General features: G+C 44.1%; 1 protein-coding gene across 1 annotated transcript in view; it reads right to left on the reverse strand.

The window, feature by feature from the left end:
• Positions 1–9,806, reverse strand: part of LOC114688357 (gastrula zinc finger protein XlCGF57.1-like) — a 49,115-nt gene extending 39,309 nt beyond the window's left edge. Inside the window, exon 1 of the mRNA XM_028862952.2 lies at positions 9,483–9,806. Within this exon, the coding sequence (XP_028718785.1) occupies positions 9,483–9,485 (3 nt within the window). The 5' untranslated portion in view covers positions 9,486–9,806. The remainder of the gene's footprint in view (positions 1–9,482) is intronic.
• Positions 9,807–17,853: the final 8,047 nt, after the last annotated feature.

Raw genomic sequence — 17,853 nt, forward strand, 5'->3', positions numbered from 1 at the left:
TTTAAGATGTTTTAATGACATAGATTCTTTTTGTATGACAGTGAGACATGTCTGCTCCTGGCAGAACCAATCTACTTCAGAGAAGATGATGGGAACTGAAGAAACTCCATATGGAGTTTACTTTCTTTGTGGCAAAAGTTAGCCACTGGGCAAAAGTGCCCTTTCCTCAACTGCTGACAGTATACTGTCCAAATGGACAAGCAGGAAACAAAAGAAAGGACTGCAGAACTTTGTCAAGACAAGGTAGGACAGCCCTCTAAAAAATCCTGCTTCACAGATGAGTCTGTCAGATATGCTAGGTCTGTAGGTCAAAGATGGATGCCCCAATGTTGCAGAGGAACCTTAGGTGACTGTCCAGGCAGCCAGCTGTTTCTGTCATTTCTCACATTGTTTGGAAGTCACTTGTTTGCACCTCCTGTTCACTTAGGTAATATTATTTCCCTCTTGGGACTCTGAGGGAGTTGAAGATTAGATAGTTATAGTTATAGTTTTAGTTTTTCTTGTTAACAAATTCAGAAAAGAAACTCACTAAAGAAGTATAAATAGAAAATGAATTAGGTACACTTTGGACTCACCAAAATAGGATAAATAATTGAGTATTTTTTTTCTTTTTTTTATTAAGAAATTTTCTATTCACTTTACATACCAACCACAGATCCCTCTCTCTTCCCTCCTCCTACCCTCCAGTCTTCCCCACCCCAGTCCACCCCACCCCATTCTCACCTCCTCCAAGGCAAGGTCTCCCATAGGGAGTCAGCAGAGCCTGGTACATTCAGTTGAGGCAGGTCCAAGCCCCTCCTCCCTGCACCAAGGCTGTGCAAGGTGTCCTACTATAGGCACCGGGCTCCAAAGAGCCAATGCATTCACCAGGGACAGATCCCGATCCCACTGCCTGGGGGCCCCCTAAACAGTTCAAGATAAACAACTGTCTTGCCTATCCAGAGGGCCTAGTCCAGGGGCATGGGGACTCCACAGCTATTGATCCACAGTTCATGCGTTTCCACTAGTTTGGTTGGCTGTCTCTGTACATTTTCCCATCATGATCTCAATGTCCCTTGCTCATAGAATCCCTCCTCTCTCTCATCAATTGGACTCCTAGAGCTTGGCCTGGAGCCCGGCCATGGATCTCTGCATCTACTTCCATCAGTTACTGGATGAGGGCTCTATGATGACAGTTAGGGTATTTACTAATCTGATTACTGGAGTAGGCCAGTTCAAGCATCCTCTCGACTATTGCTAGAAGTCTAAGGTGGTGTCATCCTTGTGGATTCCTGGGAACTTTCCTAGCACCCTGTTTCTCCCTATTCCCATGATGTCTTCATTTATCGTTGTATCTCTTTCCTTACTCTCCCACTCTGTCCCTGTTCCAGCTCAAAACTCCCATTCCCTTATGTTCTCATCCCCCATACCTTGCCCTCCATTACCCCCCTCACCCCCATTTTGCTCATGTAGATTTCATCTATTTCTCTTTCACTGGGCGATTTATGCATCTTTCTTAGGTTCTCCTTGTTAGCTAGCTTTTCTGGAGCTGTGAGTTGTAGTCTGGTTATCCTTTGCTTTACACTAGTACCCACTTATGAGTGAGTACATACCATGTTTGTCCTTCTGAGTCTGGGTTACCTCACTCAAGATAATATTTTCTAGTTCCATCCATTTGCCTGCAAATTTCATGATATCAATAATGGAGTATTTCCTCTGAATTTGTCAAATGTTAATGGACTGGACATTGTTAATGTAATTCTTGACTGTATTTATTGTATATACTTATTGTATTTATTGTATATAGTTTTTTTTCATACTAGTTATAACCTTTTACTTCAGGGAAAATGTGGTGATATTTGTAATCTAAGAAATAAAGCTTGCCTAAAGATCAGAGGACAGAGCTAGCCACAGAGTTAAATATAGAGGTCAGGCAGTGGTGGCACACACTTTTAATCTTAGCACTCGGGAGGCAGAGATCCATCTGGATCTCTGTGAGTTCAAGGCCACATTGGGCTACATGAGATTGATCCAGTCTAGGAGAGAAACAGAGCCAGGCAGTGGTGGCGCACAACATTTAACCCTAGTATTTGGGAAGCACACACATCATTAATCCTAGCACTAGGAAGGTTGAGATAGGAAATAAAATGGTTGGATGGAGAAATGCACATAAAGCATGAGGAGACAGGAACTAGAGACCATATTGACTGAAGACTCAGGGGCATTCAGTCAGAGGGTTCATGAAGTTGGCAAGGTGAGATGTGGCTGTGGCTTATTCTTTTGTCTCTCTTATTTTTCAGTATTTACCCCAATATCTGGCTCTGGGTTTTTATTATAAGACCATTTAGGATTCATGCAACAATGTGCAAAGGCCCTGAGGTGATAATGTGCTTGACAACCCACAGCATTGAAGCATGCTTAAAGCAGTATCAACAGAAAACTAGGGGAAAAATGGACTTGGGAGGAGTTGACTTTACAGAGAACATTAATGTCAGGCCTACAGTTTTGAAAATAAATTATGCGTATAGTAGCATGACTTAATTTGTTCTTCAGATCTCTGGCACTTTATAGATAGCTCAGTGGTTAAAGATTACTAGTAGCTTTTTTAGAGGATCCAGATTTGATTCTTTGCAACCTAATGAAGACTCAATGATCAGTAACTCCAGTTCCAGAGGATTCAGTGCCCTCTTCTGGCTTTCTCAGACTGCAGACATGCAAATAATACATGGTCATAAGTGCAGGAAAAACACCCATACACATATCATCAAACAATAATTTTTAAGAAAAAGAAAGTTATGACTGCTGGATTAAAGCATTAATGTTTGGAAAATCAGAGAAATTGGGGATGACTAGGGGACTACTAGGGGGTGGGCAAGCAGAGATTATTGAGGTCCCCAGGTGACTTAAGATTTTATTACTGTGAAGAGATACCATGACCATGACAACTTTTTTTTTCTTATAAATTTTAATTTTTTGTTTGTTTGTTTGTTTGTTTGTTTTTGTTTTTCAAGGCAGGGTAGTATAGTTTTGGGGCCTGTCCTGGAACTCATATGTAGACCAGGCTGGCCTCGAACTCACAAAGATCCACCTGCCTCTGCCTCCTAAATGCTGGGATTAAAGGTGTGTGCCATCACCGCCTGGCTGAAATTTCTAAATTCTTAAAAACCAGCCATTTATATCTGCTTAGGTAAAGTAACAGAAGTATGCTGGTGTATATACAAGTGGGTTTGTCCAGGTATACTATAACGTATTGTCTGTATTTAATATTGTCCAAAGCAACTCTTATAAAGGAAAACATTTTCTTTTTATAGGTTAGATTAAACTTCAGATGTTTAGTCCATTATAGTCATGGGGAAAAGTATGGCAGCATGTAGGAAGACATGGTACTGGAGAAGAATCTGAGAGTACTACACCTTGATTAACAGTCAGCAGAAGGAGACTGAGATACACTAGGCCTAGCTTGAGCATATAAGACCTCAAAGCCTGCCTCCACAGTGACAGACTTCCCTTCCACAAGAACACATCTACTCCAACAAGGCCACACCTCCTATTAGTGCCACTCCCTATGGGCAAAGCATTCAAACACATGGGTCTATGGGGGCCACTCCTATTTAAACCACTGCACCAGGGCACCCTTTGATCAATTACTGCCTAATGCCTCAGAGAGGACTGACCCCTCCACACCCAAAAGGACACAAATTAGAAAGTAGCTTGTTCTGTCACCGCTGGAGGTTAAATCTTGTTGAGGTGCCTTCTCTTTGAACACATAGAAGAGGTCAGATGCGGATTCTAATAGACTGTTGAGGAACATTTGACATGTTACTGGGTCCCTGTCTGTTCAGGTGTATGACAGCGTGATGGCCACCCTAGTTGTTTTTCTTGTACGTCTGTCACTCTCTATATCTCTGTCTCTGTAAGTCTTCCTATGTGTCTCTATCACTTTTGTTTTCCTGTATTGACTAGTGGTTTTCTCTGCTGTGAAACCCTCCTCCATCCAGCTGGAAAGCTGTGCTCCCTCCGGCTGGGGACCTGAATCCTTTTGGCTCTGCCAGGTCCCCTGGGAGGGGTGAGGAAATCCTGCACCTGTCCTACTCTGGGAGCAGAAGCACTTGCTTCTTTTGTTGTGTGACTCCTGCTCACACGAAGGTTGGTTTCCCTGTGGACGTGAGGAGGTAGGGGTAGGGCCTCTCTCCTCCAGGTCCCAGCTCCCCTGCCATCTAAGCAAATGCACACAGGGTAGGGGGAAACAGCTCCCCCAGGTAAGCATTCACTCTACTTTGTGCCTTCGCCAAGCAGTCCTGCAAAGGGGGAAAGTTGTCCTGGGCTCTGCCCAAGGAGAAGAAAAAAGTTTCACTACTTTCTCTTTCACAGTTTATGTCTCCTTATCAATGACTGATCTGTGAAACTCACCAGTCTCTCCAAAAAAGTAAAAACACTATGCCTGGGCTGGGTAATGCAGCCAAGAAAGAACAGATATTCCCATCTATGAAACATTTATTAAGGAGAGTTTATACCATTTCACTAGATACTTTTTAGAAATATTAAAGAGAGATGTTAAAAAAGATGTCCTTTGTCACCCAGTCAACCAGGGTATTTGAAAAAAATGTTATAAAAATTGAAAATTTAAAGGTATAAGTAGCTCCCAGTTGCTGGAGGTAGTTCCAAAAGATGTTTAACAACAACAACAACAATGTGATAAAGACAAGAACTTTTGCATGAACTGAAAGCCCCCTTCGCCTCCTCTGACAAGGAGAAAAGTTAACTCACAGACACCCAAGCAAAACTGTGTTATCTTACCTCCGTCAGAAGAATATCTCCTAGCTGAAAGGTATGCCTCCAAACAAAAGATAAAAAATATCAAATGACCCTGGAAACAAAAGGGGAAACTGAGGTCCACATTGCCTGGCTTGAAGAGACAGGCATCCTGGTGCCCAGCCAGTCACACTGGAATATGCCTCTCCTGCCTGTGAAGAAACCCGGGACCTCTATTTCTCATGAGTCTGGATCTTCTCAAGAAACAGGTGTACACTGTCTTAGACCTGAAAGATCCATTCCTCAGCCTCTCCAATTTAGAGGTGAGTCAACCCACCTTTGCTTTTAAATGGACAGACCCAGTGGGAGGTTACAGTGGGCAACTAACCTGGACCAGGTTTCCCCAGGAGTTAAAGACACTTAATGTCAAGTTCCTGCTCTTCCTCCAGAGGTTTCCTAGGAAAACAGATTGCAAAGGGTCACTGAGGACTACTGCAAGAGGTACAGACCTTGGGCTACAAACCACTGGCTAAAAAAGCTCAAATTAACAGAAGCCTGCCTATCTTGGCTACCAGCTGAGGGAGGCAAAGGAGCCTGTCTCAGAGTAGCATTGCTGCCATCCTTCAGATCCCAACTCCAAAGCCTAAGAAACAGGTTCAAGAGTTCCTAGCTGCATCTGGATATTGATGCCTCTGGATACCAGTGTTTCTGGAAATGGCAAGGCCTCTATACACTAGCACAAAGGGGGACACTGAGCCCCTAATCTGGACTGAGATTTAACAAAAGTCATTTAAGGCACTAAAAACAGCTATGATTTCTGCTCCAGCTATAGAATTTCCAGAAGTCTCAAAACCTTTTCAGCTGTTTTTTTTTCCATGAAACACAAGACAAAAGGAATATTAACCCAAAATTTGGGCATGGAAATGTCCCCTGATATACCTGTACAAATGATTGGACCCTATAGCCACAGGTTGGCCCATCTGTCTAAGAGGAATGGAAGCTGATGCTAGTTGATTGAAAGAAAACAAACAAGTTAACTCTGCCACAAGATCTTACACTCAAAGCAAAACACAACATGGTTGAGGCCCGACTCTGAGGAGCATCAAAACATGGCTGTCTAATGCTGTGTGACCCAGTCCTAGGCCCTACTCCTGCCACATCCTCCAGTCTATTTTGAGAAAGTCACCACCACCAATTCAGCTACCCTCTTGCATAATGACACAGGTGCTCAGCCATGACTGTCAAGAGATAAAAGATGAAATCAGGGATGTGGGAGCTGTAGCAGTTCCATTAACTGAAAAAATTGAGACCCATACCAGATACCTCAGCCCAGAGAACAGAACTGATCAATCTTACCAAGTGTTTCAGGTGGGGAAAAGAAAGTCTTCCATCATATACACAGACATTCACTATGCTTATACTGTCAGGCATTTGCAAGAGATTGGTCTACAGAGAAAGAGGGCTTTTCACCCCTGAGGGGGGGGGGGGGCGGCACTGAAAAATCTTGGCCCTCTTAGAAGCTATTTAGCCTCTCCTACAAATTGCTGTCCTCCATGGCTGGGCTTCTGACCTGGCTGCCAACCAAACCAGTGAGGCCTCTTGAAATTCTGCTCAAAACCAGGGGGGCCTACTGATAACCTGGCTAAAACCAGGGGAGGCAATAGATACTCTGATAACATACCATGACTCTTTACACTCTGAGACTCCATGGGAAAAAAATAGTTGAAAACCACAGGATGACAGAGGGAAGGATCATTCTCCAAAAACAACTGACTGGACTGTTGTTAACTAACCTTCACCAGCCTACTCATGTGGGGTTCACAAAACTTTCTGACTTGCTCAGATTAAGGTATATTATACCTAGACTGGGCAGCTTAGCAAGAGATGTCTCAGCCAGATGCCAGGTTTGTGCTCAAGTGAATCCAAAACAGAGAGCCCTTACCAAGGAAAGTGTCCAAATGACTGAGCAAGACCCCCAAGATTTCTGGGGAAAATGACTTCACCAAGATCCGCCCTGCCCAGGGAGGATAACAGTACTTGCTAGTTTTTATAGCTACCCCTTCCTGGTTGGTAAAAGTGTTTCCTAACCAGACTAAAACAACTCAAGTAGTAGCTTTAAAAGTTCCTCCAGGAACTGGTCACATGATTTGGGCTCCCCTAGCAATGGGGTCCAACAATGTCCTGGATTTGATAGCCAAAAATCACTCAATTAATAGCCAAAGCTTTACGCATAGATTGAAATTTTCATTGTGCTTACAGTCCTCAGAGTTCTGGCCAGGTAAAAAGAATAAACACGACTAGAATTTAAAAAAAAAAAAAATAACAAAACTCTCATAGTCTATCAAAGAATGGACAGACCTCCTGACTTTGCTTTGCTTCTGCCAGCTACACCCCATGCAAGGAGGGATTTACCCAAACATGAGAGAATATTTGAAAAGCACCCCCACTCCTTCCCAGGCTCAGAGACCAACAGTTTGCAGAACAGTCTAATTACTACTTTCTCAAGTCACTATAGGAACTCCAGTCCTCCATAAAGTCTATTCATTGGATTATCCTAGACACTCAGCTGACCTCCGAGTCCACCAAGAGTTTCCCCTTGTTTCAGTCCAATGATACATCTGGGTCAAGTGAGTAGCCAGCAGGACAGTGGAACTACCCTGTAAAGGACCCTAACACGTGATTATCTCCACTCCTATGGCAGTGAAGAGAGCTAGCATTACATCATGATCCCATCACATCAGGGCAAGAAAGTAAAAGCCAAAGATGATGCCAAATAGACTGTCTCAGGACTGTGGACCCATTAAAATTAGGTTCCATTGGCTCCTAAAGCTTTCTGCTCTCTGTCCTTCTACCTCCTCCTGAGTCTTATATTTGGTATGAACAGGGTCATGCTCCAACCTGCACTGCCCTTAGGCCTGGACCGGGGAACTAAGAAAGATGGACACTGGGAAGGTATTACCTACTGTAACTACACAAAAAGCTACTGGCTACTGTGTAGCTCTGGTTGCCCTGGAACTCCCTCTATACACCAGGCAGGCCCCAAACTCAGAGATCCTCCTGCCTCTGCCTCCCAAGTGCTGGGATTAAAAGCATGCAACACCACCACTGACTTAACTATTTTAAAAAACTGAACCCAAAAGTCTTCAGTCCAGTAAACATGGAGAGTCACAAATCTGTCTGATCACAGCCCAGACCAGACTCAATTGGGAGAAAATGGGGCCAAGCAACATCTTGTGTTTGGGGACTGAGGAGAGAGTGAAAGACCTGGATGACAGCAATTGGCTTCAACAGTTACAGTCAGTTGGTGAAACATGTGGATCGGCTCATCTGTCTCTGGTTGGGGTCATGGAATTCATTCCTCTGTTCCCTAGTTGCATGGAGCCTACCTGCCTAGGCCACAGGCTCCATCTCCTTCTATATACATGTAAACCTAATTAAAGAGTCTTTTAGAGGAAAGGGTGTAACAGTGCCCATTTAACTGTGGAGAGGTGTGGATCCCACTGGGAACTGTGCCTGATGGAGGAGGGGCTTCCTTAGCAGGGAGCTGGACTAACCCTGAGTAGAAAGCAACCATGTAGTTTGCTGTCATCTTGTCTATTATGTCAATATTATATGACGACAATACAGAATTTGAGCCATAGATATAGCAAAAGTCCAATAAAAAGTCTAACAGGTTATGCTACAAACAACAGAAATCGCATGAGAAAAGGTTATCATGAATGAAAAATTGATCAACACACGACTGAATAAATACAACACACAGTGACACCATCTGACTTCAAACATTGAACACAACTGCAAAAAAGATTGTACTGAACGAGGAAGTATTGGCACACACCTTTAAACCCAGCACTTGGGAGGCAGAGGCAGGTGGATCTCTGTGAATTTAAGGCAGTGTAGTCTATAAAGTAAGTTCCAGCTAGAGTTCCAGCTAGAGCTACACAGAGAAACCATGTCTCAAAAAAAAAAAAAAAAAAAAAAAAAAAGACTGTACTCTCTGGGAAAGAATAAAGAGATCAACAAAACGTGAGTATAAACTTAGAAATAAAAAGACAATTAATGTTGGTCAGTGATGACACACATCTTTAATCCCAGCACTTGGGAGGCAGAGGCTGGAGGATCTCTGAGTTCGAGGCCAGCCTTGTCTACAAAGTGAGTTCCAGGACATCAAGGACTAAACAGTGAAATCTTGTCTCAAAACAAAAACAAACAAACAAACAAAAAAACATAATTAATATAGAGTCAGTTTTGACACACGAGGCCAGGAAACCCAGTGAGTGGGGCCTTAATGATACAAATGTCTGGACCACCCTGGCATCTACATGCAAATGTGTTTATGACACAGACTTTACACCCTGCACAAAATTAGCTGCAAACCGATCTACACCTGAATGTTCAGTGTCAAGTGCAGAACTTCTAGAAGACACTAGAGAGACCAGGGCTCTGTGAGTTAGCAAATTGGCTTTCCCGGGAGGCAGTAAAAGCACAACATGCGAACGCCCTGCGCAGTGCAGTGCCAAGGATGTTTCCACACAAAGGCTACAGCTCCCCATGCTCTGCGCAGGCGTATCCCGCAAAGCGAAGTCATTTAGAGGTCCCGCTTCTATTCAGGACTTGCAGGAATCTTAGGGGACCAACCTTGGAATCACTCCGGCCCCCAAAGTCCACCTGCCGGTTCCCACAGCCCCGTGAGGACCCCACACCGGCTCCCACGGCGCCTCCCCGCGTGGGAAAGGCGGCTCATCGCTCACCATGGCGGATTCCGAGCTCAGCCGCTCTCCTCACGGCTCTCGGCAGCCGGTCACAGCACAGCACTCGCAACACAGAGATTCCCTCAGGTCAGGGCTTCTGATGCCTGCAGTATGGCGGACTGGAAGCGCTCGCCCATTCTGACGGGCAGTCCACCTGGAGGCCCTGATTGGCTAGTGACTCCTGAGTGACAAGAGCATCTCGCTTAGAAACAGAATGTTGTGAAAGGATACAGCACACTGTGCTTCCCAGGCCTGACATCTACCAGAGGCACAGAATTGTCCCAGACCTGCAGAGATTGGCCTTGCAGTAGAACTTGCGCCTGTACTGAAAGTCTCCCTGCACCGTTCTTTTTTTTTTTTTTTTAATTCATTTTACATACCAACAACAGAGTCCCCTCTCTCCTCCCCCTCCTATTTCTTACCTTCCCACCCCCATCCACTCCTCAGAAAGAGTAAAGCCTCCCACGAGGAGTCAACAAAGCCTGGCACATCAAGCTGAGGCAGGACCAAGCCCCTCACCCCTGCATCAAGGCTGCGCAAGGCATCCCACCTTAGGGAATGGGCTCCAAAAAGCTAGCCCATGCACCAGGGACAGATCTTGGTCCCACTGTCAGGGGACCCACAAACAAACCAAGCCACACAATTACCCACATGCAGAGGGCCTAGTTCTGTCCCATGCAAGCTACCCACCTGTTAGTCCAGAATCTGTGTGCTCCCACGAGCTGGGGTCATCATCTATCGCTATGGTTTCCCTGTCAAGATCTTGACACCCACCCCACCCCACCCCCGTTGCTTATATAATCCCTCCTTCCTCTCCTTGAATGGACTCCCAGAGTTCAGCACAGTGTTTGGCTGGCGATCTCTGCATCTACTTCCATTAGTGAAGGTTCTGTGATGACAATTAGGGTAGTCAGCAATCAGATTACAGGAGAAGTCCAGGCACCCTCTCCACTGTTGCTAGGAGTCTTAGCTGGGGTCATCCTAGATTCCTGAGAATTTCCCTGGAACCAGGTTTCTCCTTAACCCCATAATGGCTTCTTCTATCAACATATCTCTTTCATTGCTCTCCCTCTCTGTTCCTCTCCCAACTCAACCATCTCATTCACCCATGTTCCCATCCTCCATCCCCTCCCCTCTACCCCCCATCCTATCCCCAGTTTACCCAGGAGATCTCATCTATTTCCCCAGGACGATCCATGCATCCATCCCCTTAGCATTCCCCTTGTTACCTAGCTTCTCTGGGGCTGTGGATTGTAGGCTGGTTATCCTCTGCTTTACATCTAACATCCACATATGAGTAAGTTCATACCATGTTTGTCTTTCTGAGTCTGGGTTACCTAACTCAGGATGATTTTTTTTTTCTTGTTCCATCCATTTGCCTGCAAATTTCATGATGTCATTGTTGTTTACAGCTGAGTAATACTTCATTGTGTAAATGTACCACCACATTTTCTTTACCCATTCTTCGTGTTAGGGGTATCTAGGCTGTTTCCAGGTTCTGGCTATTACAGATAATGCTGCTAATGAACATAGTTGAGCAAATGTCCCTGTGGTATGATTGAGCATCCTTGGGTATATGCCTAAGAGTGGTATTGCTGGGTCTTGAGGTAGAATGATTTCCAATTTTCTGAGAAATAGCCATACTGATTTTCAAAGTGGCTGTACAAGTTTGCACTCCCAACGCAGTGAAAGAGTATTCTCCTTACTCCACATCCTCTCCAATATAAGCTATCACCAGTGTTTTTGACAAGTATAAGATGGTATCTCAGATTCATTTTGATTTGCATTTCCCTAATGACTAAGGAGGTTGAGCAATTCCTTAAATTTCTTTCAGGCATTTGAGATTCTTCTGCTGAGAATTCTCTGTTTACTTCTTGTTCCATTTTTAATTGGATTATTTGGTATTTTGATGTCTAGTTTCTTGAGTTCTTTATATATTTTGGAGATTAGCCCTCTCTCAGATGTGGGGTTGATGAAGATCTTTTCTCATTCCATAGGCTGCTGTTTTGTCTTATTGACTATGTCCTTTGCTTTACAAAAGATTTTCAGTTTCAGAAAGTCCCATTTTTTTAAATGTTACTCTCAGTGTCCATACTCCTAGTGTTATATTTAGGAAGTGGTCTCCTGTGCCAAGGTGTTCAAGGCTATTTCCCACTTTCTCTTCTATCAGGTTCAGTGTAACTGGATTTATGTTGAGGTCTTTGATCCACTTGGATTTGAGTTTTGTGCATAGCAACAGATATGGATCTATTTGCAATCTTCTACATGTCAACATCCAGTTATGCCAGCACCATTTGTTATAGTTGCTTTCTTTTTTCCATTGTACAATTTTGGCTTCTTTGTAAAAAATCAGGTGTTCATAGGTGTGTGGATATATATCAGGATCTTCAATTCAATTCCATTGATCCACATATCTATTTTTATGCCAATACCAAGCTGTTTTTTATTGCTATAGCTCTATAGTAGAGCTTGAAGTCAGGGATGGTGATACTTCCAGAAGTTCCTTTATTGAATAGGATTGTTTTGGCTATCCTGGGTTTTTTGTTTTTCCATATGAAGTTGAATATTGTTCTCTTCAAGGTCTGTGAAGAATTGTGTTTGGATTTTGATGGGGATTGCATTGAATCTGTAAATTGCTTTTGGTAAGATTGCCATTTTGCTATGTTGTTCCTACCTATCCAAGAACACACACACACACACACACACACACACACACATCATCCACCATGATCAAGTAGGCTTCATCCCAGAGATGCAGGAATGTTTCAATATATTGAAAATCTGTCAATGTAATCCACCATATAAACAAACTGAAAGAAAAAAACCACATGATCATTTTATTAGATGCTGAAAAAGCCTTCAATAAAATACAACACCCCTTCATGATAAAGCTCTTGGAGAGATCAGTAATACAAGGAACATACCCAAACATAATAAAGGCAATTTACACCAAGCTAACAGCCAACATCAAATTAAATGAAGAGAAACTCAAAGCCATTCCACTAAAATCAGGAACAAGACAAAACTGTCCACTCTCTCCATATTTATTCATTATAGTGCTCCACATTCTAGCTTGAGCAATAAGACAACAAAAGGCAAGCAAGAAAGAAGTCAAACTTTCATTATTTGCAGATAATATGACAGTCTACATAAGTGACCCAAAAAAAAACTCTATCTGGGAACTCCTACAGTTGATAAACACCTTCAGTAATGTGGTGGGATACAACATTAACTCAAAAAAATCAATAGCTCTCCTATAGATAAGTGAAAAATTAACTGAGAAAGAAATCAGAGAAACATCACCCTTTACAATAGCCACAAATAATATAGAATATCTAGGGGTAACTCTGACCAAAAAAATAAAAGACCTATGTGACAAGAACTTTAAGTGTTTGAAGAAAGAAATTGAAGAAGACACCACTGCACTATTCTTGCACTCATTAAGCAATTCTCCTCTATCTGGGCACAGGGTCTCTTGAATACAGAGATCATTAAACAGTGTCCAGTGGAGTGATCCCCCTGCCTCATAGCTGAAAGGACAACCAGTCCACCTAGGTCAAATTTAAACACCCTGATTGATATTCACCAGGCATCAGCAATTTTAAAAAGACACATCTAGGATTGTTCAAGAATCTCTAAGCTGGATGGACATTGGTAACCAAAGCTATAACACTTCCCCAGCTTTCTATGGTGGCACTGGCCTATGATGCCAGCACTTAGGAGGTAGAAACAGGTGGATCTTTGTGGTTTGAGATCAGCTTAGTCCAAATAGCGAATTCCAGGAAGCCAAGGCTACACTGAGAAACCCTACACACACACACCCAAAAAAATTAAAAGGAGGGGTGGTTAACATTGAGCAGCTAGGTGGCTCAATGAGTAGACACTTACAACCAAGTCTGAGGGCCTGAGGTCAATACCCAGGAGAGAACCCATGCCTCCAACTTGTCATCTGACCTTCACACATGTGCTGTGGCATGTGTGTTTATACATGTCTCAATAGCCCGAATTCAGAATTTTAAAAAGAAAAGTCAAAATAATAAGGAAAAAGAAGCACCAATACTAAAACAATCCAATAGATTAGCTAGCTATGCGTTGGTCCAACCATTGACCACAACAGGTCCTTTGCTACACTGTCAGCATGACAACAGGAAGCAAACCATTCACAGTTAACTTCCCACCATGTTACCAAGTTATTGCTGCATGGCTGCGATAACAAGAACAACTAAAGCATTTTCCATGGAACTTCTTATCTCTTAGGCACTCTCCTTTGGGTTAAACAAATAACTCTTCTTTGAATTGGCAAAGAAAAGAAACAAAGAAAAGATAGAAACAGGAAATTTGTAATGAAGTGAGCAAGAATCATGAATACAGGGAGGGTCTGTCTCTCGGTATGGACTTCGTCTCAGGACTGCTCAGGCAGTGCTTACACAGCATCCAGACTGAAGACTGAGTCTCCTCTACTGCCATCTGCTCATTGCTGAGCTCCTTTGTGACAAAATTGTACTCTGCACTGAGGACATTATGGCAGGAGGATCACTGTGAGATTGATGTAAGTCTTGGTTATAAGGGAGACCCTATCTCAAAAGAGCAAATGGCAAAGCATATGCAGCCTCTGACACCCCAGCTTTTAGGACCATTAGTGTCAGTCTTTGTCCTGGAGTCCATGTGGGACTAAGACACCTTGGTCAGTCACCATGTCCACAGTCCACTTTTTGACAGCCCTGTCTGGCATCTGTGACGGTGCTGAAGCAGCAGCCAGCAGCAGTGGCAATGGCATGAAGAATCCCTGTCCAGCTGCTTTACTGATGTGCTCCACTGCTCTGTAGAGGAATTTTATCCTGTGTCCTGCCTGCAGGCCTTCCACTGAGGGTTCTTTAAAGCCACATGAACACTTGACTGGCATGTTCAGTCTGGGTCACCATATGATTTTTGGCTCAGTAATCTACTTTCCTGGGACTACTTATTTCTACCTGAACTTGGAAAATAGCAGGTAGAGTCACATGCTAATGCTGATTATAGAATGGCTAGAAGTTGGGGGCACAGAGGTCCTTGTATCCACAGAGAAGCAGTAATAGAATTGTGAATCTTAATCATCCAGAGGTGTCTGCTCAACGAAGGAGATACAAATCAAATAAGTTCATTCCATCCAGAAGGCCAAATGTGGATTTTGTTAATGACCTGGTAACCTTTTTTGATATCTGTGGAGCAGACATCACCCACCTTTTGCTATAGAGGCAGACCTCACCAATATTCCCTAGAATAATTATCCCAGAGTCTTCCTTCCCTAGTCCATTAAGCATTGGAGGGGAGATGTCACATGTACTCTGTGGTCTGCTGACCTCTATGCTGTCCTGGACAGAGATCACACTAGATTCTAGGCCTTTTAGCTATAGAACCTGATATGGATTCACAACATGCCCCCATGGTTGGGCATGGTCACGCATGTATGGCGGAACCTAGTCACTTCCTCCTAGTCATTTCTGGTTCAAAATGTCTCACATGACCAGGACCCTGTGGCTTCGCATGATTGCATAAAGCATGCAGCACAACCATGTGATCTACACACATGTGTGGAATAGCCACATGGGCCTGTGTGTGCAGGCACGGCCCAGCCATTATAAGCCGATGCCATATTCCTGGCCCCACTTTACTCACGTGTCTTTCCACAGGCCTGTGCACATCTGTCTCTCTCCCTTATCTTAATAAAACTCTTGTTAGTGGATTCTGTCATGTTTTGTGACGTTTCCTCACAGGGTAAGAACACGGCAAATAACCTAACATCTGTTGTTGTGACTAAACAGGCACTTCCAGGCTTTCTGCACCCAGAAACCTGTAAACCAGGGAGTCTGCTCCATCCACGACAGACCACTGTCCATTTGCCTGGCCGCAGGATTCTGCATGCAATACCACTGCTTCAATTGGTGAGTCCCCCACTTTTCAGCCAGCGCAAACGGTTTCCTGAATCTGTGGGAATGACCGTTGAGTGTCCAGCATCTCACTGAGTATTCTTGAAACCAGGGAACCCCCTGACCACGGTCTTTATTGGCTATAGTCAGCCCCTATCACAGGCTTAAATTTCTAGCACCCATGTCTGCAGTTTGAGATAGTCCTTGAGTTGGACCACTGCCATTGGGTATGTCCTGAGACTATGTGAAGGTGGCATGCTTTTCTGGCTTGATGGAGCAGTAGATGCTGTTCTGAATTCCCAGGGAATCCTTGCTTCACACAGCACAGGCCCCTGCCTTTCAGCTGATGAGCTGTCTCGCAGCCTGTGCCTGGTGAAGATCCATCCTTGGTCTTAGGGACACCTGGGGCCTTGGCTCCAGATCACTTTTTTTTTTTTTTTGTCTGCTGAAGACAGAGGAAATAAGGCTTCCAACCCCATCAGTCCTACCTCTCCCTTAGGCTATCTTCTTGAGGCTTTAAAACCTCTCAACTTAATGCCTTACTTAAAGATTCCTAAGCTTATCCATCTCTGTACTAAGAGATGGCCCAAATATGCTTTAGAAAATAACAAAAAATGGCCACCAAGTGGCTCCTTAGATCCCGATATTTTATGGGAATTATCTAATTTCTGTCAGTGAACAGGCAAATGGAAAGAGTTGCCCTATGTCATAGCTTTGTTCTTTCTCAGTGCTAAACCATCTCTTCTGGATTCCTTCTCTCCTGCTCATATGCTCCTAGCTATGCCTAAACCAGAAGATTCTCTGACTCCAGAATCCCTGGCTCTAGATCCTGCTAATGAACCTCCACCTATCTGACCTTCCACTCCCACCTCTACTCCTAGGGTGTCTGTTCCTTCAGCTCCTCTTCTGAATTCCTCTTCCTCTAAAGCCGATTCTTCCTTGGCAGCGGCCGTTTCCAAAGGCCCTGCCCTGGATCCAACCTTCACTCCTCCTACCACCCATTTTCGAACTGCTAAAGTGCCTGATTCCAGACATCCAAACCCATCCACTATTCTCCCTTTGCAAGAGGTGGCTGGTGTGGATGCACTGATTAAAGTACATGTTCCATTCTCTCTCACAGAACTCTCTTAGAAACTAAGCTGGGTTCTTATACCCCAAATTCTGCTTCCTTCATTAAACAGTTTCAGCATATAACTCAATCTTATAGTCTTAACTTTCATGATACATACATGATACTTTCTAATAATTTACTTCCTGAGGAGCACAGGCAGATGTGGGAACAGGCTAGGACTCATGCAGATGAGGTTCACCAGACTAACCCCTCACATCCTCTAGGAGTTGAGGTGGTTCCTGACCAAGAGCCACACTGGAACTATAACACCCAGGGTGGCTCTCTAGCCAGAGATAGGTTTATTACCTGTCTCCTGACAGGCCTCAGTAAGGCTGCCCTAAAATCAGTAAACTATGAAAAACTAAAAATGATAATTCAAGATAAGGACAAAAATTTGTCTCACTTCTTAGAGCGGCTCACCAAGGCTCTACTTCAGTTCACCAGCTTAGACCCTGAGATCCCTGAGGGCAGGCAGCTGCTAATGACCCACTTTGTCTCACAGAGCTTCCCCAACATTAGGGCTAAACTTAAACATAACTTAAATTTAAACTTAAACAGGCAGATGTGCTAGCAATAGCATTTAAGGTGTACCATGGGAGAGATGAGAAGACCCAAAAAAGGAGCTGCCAGATGCTGGCAAACACTATCCACCGGCTCCCCAAAAGCCATTTGGTCCCAGTTTTACATGTGGGAAAGAAGGCCATAGGGCCCCGGGCTTGTATCACCGCCCCATGAAGGGCACCTATAGGGCCTTGTCCAAAATGTTGCCAAAAGGGTCATGGTCAGCTGACTGTCCTAATGTCCCAAGCAACATAGGAACGCCAGACAAAGACCACCCTCTGGCTGACTTTCTAGGCTTGGCCTACAGCGAAGACTGATGCTGCCCAGTTTCTACCCCAGCCACTCCCATCTCACACAGGGAACCTAGGGTAGTGATAAAAGTAAATGGGCGCCCCATCTCATTCCTTTTGGACACTGAAGCTACCTACTCTGTCCTGAGTTTTGGGGGCCTACTTCTCCTTCTCGTCTCCCTATTGTTGGGGTTGCGGGACAGCCTTACCTACCTTATCAGATGCCACCACTTAATTGCATTTTCAAAAGCATCCCTCTCACACACACATTCTTAGTGGTGCCAAGCTGCTCTGTACCTTTAATGGGAAGGAATCTTCTAGCTAAGGTAGGAGCATAAATTTCCTTCGCTCCCCACATTCGCCTCACCCAGACATGCCAGCAGCGCCCCTCCTTCTCCTAGCCACTCACTCTAACAGTTCTTTTCCCTTGCCAGCCTCTCAGGTAGACCCAAAAGTCTGGGATAACCAGAACACCTCTATTGCTAGGCACCATCAGCCTGTTA

Source organism: Peromyscus leucopus, chromosome 22 (assembly GCF_004664715.2).
Source record: "Peromyscus leucopus breed LL Stock chromosome 22, UCI_PerLeu_2.1, whole genome shotgun sequence".
NCBI lineage: Eukaryota > Metazoa > Chordata > Mammalia > Rodentia > Cricetidae > Peromyscus > Peromyscus leucopus.